Source organism: Gouania willdenowi, chromosome 14, assembly GCF_900634775.1.
Source record: "Gouania willdenowi chromosome 14, fGouWil2.1, whole genome shotgun sequence".
NCBI classification, from domain to species: domain Eukaryota; kingdom Metazoa; phylum Chordata; class Actinopteri; order Blenniiformes; family Gobiesocidae; genus Gouania; species Gouania willdenowi.
In genome coordinates this window covers 36,203,897-36,213,896 of record NC_041057.1, presented here as the reverse complement: position 1 = coordinate 36,213,896, position 10,000 = coordinate 36,203,897, and the positions used below count along the sequence as shown (strand labels likewise).

The 10,000-nt window shown below is 35.2% G+C and overlaps 1 protein-coding gene across 1 annotated transcript in view; it reads right to left on the bottom strand.

Moving 5' to 3' along the window:
* Nucleotides 1-10,000, bottom strand: part of robo3 (roundabout, axon guidance receptor, homolog 3 (Drosophila)) — a 123,407-nt gene that overhangs the window by 51,534 nt on the left and 61,873 nt on the right. The window contains 2 exon segments of the mRNA XM_028466180.1: nucleotides 3,557-3,728; nucleotides 6,710-6,834. Coding sequence (XP_028321981.1) covers nucleotides 3,557-3,728; nucleotides 6,710-6,834 — 297 coding nt within the window.

The window sequence follows — 10,000 nt, the reverse complement described above, 5'->3', positions numbered from 1 at the left end:
CAGGGGGAGCTTTTTATTAATCAAAGATATCTGATTGGCTATCGCAACTGACTGTGTCCGTTCACTGACAGCGTAGAGTCTACTACATAGATATAATAAACTCTGGGGTCATTGTTAACGTTTATGTTATTGAACGTATCCTAGAGCTGTTGTTAGGATCACGTGAATCAACAGAGCTTTCCTAAGGGGCCTTTACTCTCCCTTAAACAGAGTGCTGACACGTTCTGGTGGCTGGAGTTAGAGAGTAAATCACAGACTGTTGAAGACACACACCCACATCTTTAACTTTTCCTGTTTTTTAGAGCAACCACAAGAAGCACAAATTGTTATTTTGACTGAAAAAGCTGTTAAATGACGTAAAAAGCTGTTAAATGACGTAAAAAGCTGTTAAATGACGTTAAAAGCTACTAAATGATCTAAAACACTGTTAAATGATCTAGAAATCAGGTTGAATGTTTCACTCCAATAGAAAACTATGAGATGTTTACAGGCAGTGAGGCCGTGTGACATCATCAATCATGTGATTTCAAGATGGAGGAACACAGGCTCTAAAAGTGTAAAGTCGTCCTGTTTTAAAAAAGCTAATATGAAGCATAATAATGTGTTTAGGTAGACATAGATCTACTATTGAGAAGGTTTTCAGCCAGATTTGTTAAAACTACTTCCTGTCTCTAACATATAAATGCTGCACTAAGTGCTAACAGCTAACAGCTAGCAGCTAACAGCTAACAGAGCTTAGGACTGGGACTGACTTTTAGAAAAAAACTCCACTCATCCAACTTTATATTAAATATAAACTTCCTAATTCCTCTCATGTGAACTGAGTCTAAGGAGCGATGTGATTGGCTGAGTGAGTCTCCCTGTTTACTGTGTGATTGAGGAGGAGCAGAGGGGAGGGGGAGTTAGGGGGGAACATATGCTGCAGAGGCTGATTTGCATAAAACCATCAGCAGTCGTCCTCTTTGATTACATCAGATCAGCCTCCTGCTGTTTGCTCATTCTAGGGACGACATTTTCATTTACGGAGGATTTCAGGGTTTTAGAATCTTCTGGAGAACGTTGTGCAGAATGATGAAGCAAACAGGAGGACAAGTAAAGTTTAGAGCACATAGGTTTGTTTTTATACTATTTTAATAGATATAAATCACACTTTTTAAGGATTGGATATATATTTTAATAATAGGGTTATTATTCAAATTAAAGTAAACTCGTATGCATTCATGTGGGAGCATAAGGGGTTTATTTACTCACTTTTATATTTTTTTGTTTGGCGTATTTTTCTGTAATGTATGTTTTTATGTCATTATATGTATTTTTTGTATCTTTCTGTTGTGTTTTTGTGCATTTTTTGGATAATTATTGTTTTTGTTGCCATTGTAGTGATTCTGGAGTCATTTTGTGTATTTTTGTGTAAATATTTCGATTTGTGTATTTTGAGCCATTTTCATACTTTTGTTGTATTTTCCTGTTTGGAGTCATTATGTGTATTTTTGTATCTTTTTTGGTGTAGTTTTGTGCATTTCTGTTGTCATTTTAGTGTATTTTGAGTCATTTTCATGTTTTTGTTGTTGTTTGGTGTGTGTGTGTGTGTGTGTGTGTGTGTGTCACCAGTCCATCCACGTGTACCTGTCTAACGTTCACTAAACGTATCTATTGTCAGTAGTCAGATGTAGAGGCAGGTGTGACGTGAGAGAAGCTGCAGTAATCAGATGACCTTCACTATGTAACATGTAAACACTTAGATCTGACTGTAACACTACAGTCACTACCACCCTATGGACGGGTGTAGTGACACAGACTGTAACCGGACTAAATGGTGGTCTGTTATTCACTCACATACCTGCACATGTCACGTAGACGGTGATCAATAGTGAAGCCCACCTGATCAACGTGTGTGTGTGTGTGTGTGTGTGTGACTCTAATCTCCTCCGTTAGTTCTCACACACACGCTGCTGATAAATGTGAAGCTTTCAACACAGCAACCATTGCCATCAATAACTTCAGGGTGAGTCTGTCTGGTCTAAATATCGAACGGTCAAACTAACATGAAAATAAATGTTTTGAAACATTATCACCAAATAAACAACAGTAAAAACGTAGAAAAGAGAAGTCCACAGGAAGTGAGCTGTGCTGTGAAATAAACATAGATGGTGCTCTAGCGCCCCCTCACACTCTGAGGTCAAAAGTTGAATAGGTTTAACTTCTGGGTGAACATGAATGTGCCGTCAAGCTGAAATAAAATTAAAATAAACATTTTGAAAATGAACAAATTACTCTAAAATAACAGATGCACAAACTCGGGGTATTTGGAAGCTGTTGACAAAGTTTCAGGTCGAACAGGAAACACGTCTGGGAGATATTCACTCTACACACACACACACACACACACACACACACACACACACACACACACACACACACACACACACACACACACACACACACACACACACACACACACACACACACACGCACACGCACACGCACACGCACGCACGCACGCACGCACACACACACAGACACACGCAGACACACACACACGCACACGGACACACACACACACACACACACACACACACACACACACACACACACACACACACACACACACACACACACACACACACACACACACACACACATTGATTTTATAGATAGATGTTCCACAATAGAACAATGAACATTTAATATCATTGATGTTATTTATTTATTACATTGGCTTTTTTAGGGTCACATAAAAATAAAAATTAAAATGTGGGCACTACGAGTCCTAATATTTGGAGAATAAAGTAGTAATTTTCTGAGAATAAACTGTAAATAAACAGGATGTTGCATGTGTTGCGTTTTAGAGAAAGTGGAACATTTAATGAGATTGTATTAGTCTTTATGTTTCACACATGTTGAAATACTTTTCACACGCTTGTGTTTGTTCCAAAGAAGCAGATTAGGAGCTCATTGCCTCTTTTATTGTGGAGGAGGAAGTGGAGGAAGTGGTCGACTTCAACGTTAGCTATGTTCACTTTGTGAGCGCTACAATGTTACCAGATTATTAACATACGGCTTTATTCTCAATAATTTATGACTTTAATCTTGAAATATTACAACTTTTTCATAAAATGTAATCTAAAAATATTGTGACTTTGTTCTTGAAATATTACGACTTTAATCTCGTAGTGCTCAGATTTCTATTTATTTTAACATGGCACTAATACGCCGTCACAATTTATTTAGATCGACTGTAATAACATTTTTTATTATCAGAATGTGTTTTTTTATCTTTCATCTTGTAGTTTTTATGTCTTTATTGCTGCTTGTGCTGCTGACATTGGTATATTTCCTCGTTGGGGACCAATAAAGAATCTCATCTCATCTATAGGAGGTGTGACCAGGTGCTTAAAGCCATGGACCAATGGCAGAGAGGAACAGAAGCGTGTGATTGGCTCATAAATCATGAAAGGAGTTGGCCTTTTTTCCCGTTTCTAAATATTACGTTGTGTGACACCACTGTTTACTGGCCTTTCCATCACGCTTGATGCTATTTGATGGATTGACTCACCGCTCTCCACCTCCAGCAGAGCTTTGGTCAGGATGCTGCCGGCCACGTTGATGGCCTGGCAGATGTAATAACCTGAGTCTGTGGGCTGGACGTCCCCGATGGTCAGCTCACCACTCAGAGACACCGAGAAACGATCCTTAGATAACGTCTCCTGCACTGGGAAGAGCAAGATCTGGAAACGAAAGGAAACACGGAATAAAACAATGTAATGTCATTTAAAAAGTAGGAACAATTAGTTTAATCTGGTAAATAACGGACATGACAAATGATGAATGTGGTTAAATTGGCAAAAATAATCATGAAATATGATGAAAAGAGGTTAAAAATGACAATAATGGGTCAATACATGTGACATTAGGTGTAAAAGTGGTAGAAATGGTTTATAAGTGCTGAACATGTGTAGAAGTCATTAAAATATGATGTAGAAGTGTCAGAAATGTGAGAAATGTAGCAAAAATACATTAAAAGGAGCAAAAATATGGCAATAAAAAGTGATGAAAATATGTTAAAATATGGTGAGTTTGGTGAAGTTGTAGAAAAATGATAAAAATAAGCAAAAATGGCTCAAATTGTTCAGAAAATATTCTTAGTTTCTTGAAGGCATCTGAAGACCCCCTCTAAGTGTCTCACGACCCCAAATGGGGTCCTGACCCCAAGGTTGAGAACCCCTAAGCTAACGTATTGTATTTATTTGTATTATATTTTAACATATTGTACATGTTTATTGTACTACTAATGTTTATTTAAAGAAGACAAAATAATAAGAATAAAAAATCAAATAAGTTTTTTTTGCTCCTTTTCACACATTTAAATTTAGACGTTTTAGTGTTTGTGGATGGAATCAATCAATAAATCAATCAATCAATACGATAACTGTAAATCACACATACTTTTTTCTAGAGTAAAAAGTGATAAAAGTATTGATCAATGATATAACTCACACAGAGATCAATAGTTGATTTTAGATGCAGGCTGATATAAAGCTAGTTTTTATGTTCTGAACCTTATTTAACATCTTATCATTTAATCCTACTTTTATTTGACTTATTGTGATGTTTGATTCTAAACTAATTATATTTCCATATATATTTTTATCACTGACCCATTTCTTCTGCACTGAAGTCATTCATGTTTGTTTTTAACACACTTCACTTAACAAAGATAGAAATGTGTTATTTTTAGCCTCAGAGATAGAAGAGCATGTGAACTGAACACAGCTGGAAAACAGCTGGAAAGGGTCCTGATCTAAAAGCCTCTGTCACACATTTATAACCAGGTTCCATTTATAGAAATTAAATGCTATTCATCAATGTTTTAATTAAACAAGTAAGAATCAGTTTTCAGTGAAAAACTTACATTTTCATTGATGTCAGACTTTTTAGAGGCATTAATAACTAACAACATTACATTAAAGCTAAAAACCACAGAAATTGTTTTAAAGTTACAAATTATGTCAAAAACAGACAGAAAAAGTGGTAAAAAAAGGTTCAAAGTGTCAATATTTGCTTAAAAGTGGCAGAAAAATTTTAAAAAGTTTAAACTGGCAAATAATGGGCATGAAAAATGGTGAATGTGGTTAAATTGTCAAAAATAATCAAAAAAATATGATGAAAAGAGGTTAAAAGTGACAATAATGGTCAACATATGTGACATTAGGTGTAAAAGTGGTAAAATGGTTTATAAGTGATGAACATGTCTGGAAAGTAGAAACAATGTGTAGAAAAGTCATTAAAATATGATGTAGAAGTGTCAGAAATGGGAGAAATACATTGAAAGGAACAAAAATATGACAATAAAAAGTGATGAAAATATGTTAAAATATGGTGAGTTTGGTGGAGATGCAAAACAAAGGATAAAAATGAGCAAAAATGGCTCAAATTGTAAACAAATCTTTTTAGTTTCTTACTATAACCAATATTGTTGTTATACAGAGACTATAAACAGACAGGCTTCATTATCTATGAATATAAAATGAAGTAATCAGTTAAAATAAAGGGAATGTGTTTTAATGCTCTTTGATATGTGATGGATTGAAACTAATAGTGTTCAGCATCTATAAAAAACACTTCAACTATTCTAGGATATCTGAGCGTTGAAACTGACATGTCATATATCTGTGATGTCACTGTTTCTATCATTAGATATATCTAAAGTTAAACATAGAAAGTTAAACATAGCATCATTGCACCTCCTTAAAGCCTATGTTTAAGATAAGATAGATCAACTGCTCTACATCACATATATCTATAGTTTGTTTAGAGCAGTGGTTCCCAAACGCTCCACTGTCCCGTACCCCTGCAGACCTTTACCCAGCTAACCCATGTTAGCTGTGTTGTATGATTAGCATTAGCAGCTAATGTTCTGATTAACATGGGTTTGAATGATGAAGGTGTTTCTATGGTAACGGAACATTGTTCCCACACTGAGCTACTACTCAATATCCTTTATTTTTAAACATTCACATCAACAAAGTTGCTGTGTGGTTTCCATGGATACGGTTGATGGTAACGGAGAGGAAAGGAAAAAGAAAAGAATCATTAATAGAACCTGCGTTAGAAAAAAATGAAATAAAAATCTAGGATTTTTCTGCTTTATTTAAAAACACACTTAATATTTTATCAGGTCACATTTTTACTGGAAACAATATGTTAAAAAGTATCAGGCCTGATATATTTGAGCCCAAATGTAATGAAAGTTTAGCTGATATACATGTTTAGGCAATAAATATTAAATCTACCTATTATTAGCTTTAGATTTAATAAACAAGGAATAACATGATAAAGTGTTTAAAGGTGGTTATTCAGATTAAATATTAAATATTAAATATTACTCCTGTTTAACTTCTGTGGATTCTAATGTTGATAATCTGCTTTTCTAAATGTAAACCACTTTAATCCAGTCTGAGGGATGATCAAACTCATACGTTTTAATGGTTCTTTAAAGGTGAACAGGCTGATATATATATATATGTATAAACATACAGTATAACCCTCAGTTTTAATCAGTTACTATGGAATAACATGTAATATTCATAAAATGAGCTCTGTTGAACCTTAGTTAGTTTTAAATCTGCCTCTCAACACATGGAACACGACACAGACCATGACGGACACCTCGAGGACAGAGTGAATATGATGACTCAGCGTTTCTCACCTGGCTTCCCTCTTTCTGCCAGAACACTGCTGGAGGAGGGTTTCCTTTGGTCCCACAGAGGAAGGTTACGGTACGACCTGGAGCTGTGATCTGGTCCCGAGGACGCACCACGATCTGAGGAGGAACTGCAGCGCAGAGCGAGAACATCTGAATATGAATCATCTTTTTAATATAACAGCTGTAGTGTTAATAAGTAGATCTGCTCTGAATGATTGACACTGACACGTGATTATTTTATTTCACAAGTGAAAACACTTTGTTCTTGTAAAAGTTCTTTTTATTCTTATTTTTCTTCCATAACTTCTTTGTCCTGGAACTATTAATATTAATGCAGCATATTTCATGAGGCTGAAGCTGTATCAGTAAACTGATTGGTAGGGGTCAAAGTTCATGTCGTCACACAAAAACAAAAAAAAAACATATTTGGTACCATTGAACAACATTTCCTTTCAATGTGTTTTTTGCCATTTTTTTCAATGTACAATTGATAAATACATATTTGCTTTGTGAACACTGGATATAAGCACTGAGGAGGGTGTCAAATTACAGTAAAAACAGCTAATGTTGCAAATCTGTGCTCATGACAGAGAAAGAATAAAATACAATAATGTGATTAATTTATGAAACAGATTTTAAAGATGAACAAAGAAAGACATGTTTTATTTTATTTACATTTTAATCATAATAAAACCTTTAAATGTAGACCAATAGCTGATTTTATACCAACGGTTTTAAACTCAAGGGTCGGGGCACAAATACGGACCATTAGAGCATCTAATCTGGGCCGCAGGTAAAAATAACTAATTCAGTAAAAGAGATCTCAGCCCCTCCATATACACACATTTAATAAACATTACACTCAAATATACAATATATAGCTCAGTTTTTACAGGATTACATCACATTCAGTTTGAATTTCAAATTGGTGAAAGAAATTGCAATTTTCCCAAAATCCTGCAAATTTCTTTAAATGATGCCACATATGTTCTCTATATTAAATTAAAAAAATCAAATAAGTTAAAAAAAGATCATACAGACTGATATCTGTCACTTATTGTTTGGATATTGTTGGTACTTTACATATTTACACATCATTCATACATGGAAGTGTAAACAAAGGCACATTGATCAATAATCTACTGATCACTACAGATCAAACTGGTCTGTGTTTGGCGCCTTCGTCCCAGTTACGCACTGTGGGTGGAGCCTCCCTGAAATGTGGGCGTTCCCATTTAAATCTGTCTTTACGTGTATTCTCCCGTCTAAGTCCTGGAATAAGTGCAGCGCCCCCATAAGGTCAAACATTATACTGCAATAAAAATATGGACTTAGTTACATTTTAAGCCACACCCACTCATAATATTGCAGCAGAGACTCCCAGAAAGAATCTATTCTAACTAACACTGACACACTGTCACAGGGTGGGAGGAGTCACACAATCACGCCAAAGGTTTGACAATCAGCGTTACTAACATTTACCAGTTCTACACAAAACAAATATTACATTTTATTATATTTTATGTTTCATCTTTGTCCTGGAAAGAGAGAGAGCAGCGTTGTGGAGCTGATCAGCTGTGTGTGTGTGTGTGTGTGTGTCTGTGTGTGTCTGTGTGTGTGTGTCTGTGTGCGTGTGTGCGTGTGTGCATGTGTGTGTGTGTGCGTGTGCATGTGTGTGTGTGTGTGTGTCTGTGTGTGTGTGCGTGTGTGTGTTTGTGTGTGTGTGTCTGTGTGTGTGTGTGTGTGTGTCTGTGTGTGTCTGTGTGCGTGTGTGCATGTGTGTGTGTGTGCGTGTGCATGTGTGTGTGTGTCTGAGTGTGTGTGCCAGTGTGTGTGTGTGTGTGCGTGTGTGCATGTGTGTGTGTGTCTGAGTGTGTGCCAGTGTGTGTGTGTGTGTGTGTGCATGTGTGTGTGTTTTTATTGTTATTTTGTGTTAATAGAGTTGTTTTGTCAATGTTGTGTTTTAAGAATAATCTTAGTGTCGTCTGTTGTTTAAGGAGTTATTTTTGTGTATTTATGTTGAGTCAATATTTGATCATTTTGTGTTTTTAAGAAAACCATTTTATAAAAGGATTGTAGTGTTTATTTTCCTGCAGAGAAGATTTAACTGATATATTGTTTTTATTTTAATAAAACTGTAATAGAAACACACACACACACACACACTGTATATATATACACACACACACACACAGTGAGTTTTCCTTATTTTACTTTTTAATCTCAGTCTTTAAAAATAAACTTTTGAAAGTCGGAGCACATTTGTCTCGTAGTGTTTGACGTTTCTTATCTAAAGCTTCACTGTAGAAATGAAACATGAAACTTTCATCTATTGTTGCCGTGGTTTTCCTTCTGTTAGTCTTTCTTTGGCTCTGACAGCGTTTCGTGTGGAGGAATCAGACATTTATTCATTTACTGCAGAGATGCTGAGTCACAGAGGATGAGATTTACTTCCTGTTTTTCTCTGTGATTTAACAAATGTTCTCTAGACATATCGACGTAGTTTGTTAAATATATTCATCCATGTGTACGTCACATGTTCTGTTACATGTTGTTATCTCAAGTGAGGAGGCTGTATTCCTCCCTGCACACAGTATTTATATTGATTGATATTGCTATGATCCAACTACATCAATCTGTGCTCGACTAGTTGTCCTTCCTGATCACACATATCAATCGAAAATGGTTTTAAAAGGTAATTAATCGATTGTATCAATACAATGAAATAACTATATATATATAGGTGTGTTTTTAATAATAAATAAATTAGTGTGTGTGACATCATGGCCACGCCCCCAGCAGACAACTAAACATGTGATGGAGGAGAAATGGATGGAACCACCTTTGTCTTTATTCTAAAGCTGTGGTTCACTGTGCCCACTGTCCACCACCATGTAGCATTAGCTTGTTAGCGTTAGCGCTAGCACCACTGCTCATTTAACCTCAACACGTCATTGTTTATATTAATATTGGTTTATTCTAATGTACAAAACAATCAACAGTGTCAGGTAAACATAATATGGATTTATATTAAAAAATATTGATTATTGAAAAGTTAACATCCTGTTCATTTAAACTGAAGTGTTGGTTGGATTTTATTCAAATATAATGTAAATAAATATGACATTAAATGTTGTTTACTTGTTTGTTTATGTTCATCATTAATTTAAACTGTACACATTATTATTTTAGGATTAAAAAGTTACTGAATTGTTTCTGATAGAATGTTTCTAAATTAACTAATATAATTCATTAATCAAATTGAATCATATGCAAAACTGTAAAGTTAAACAT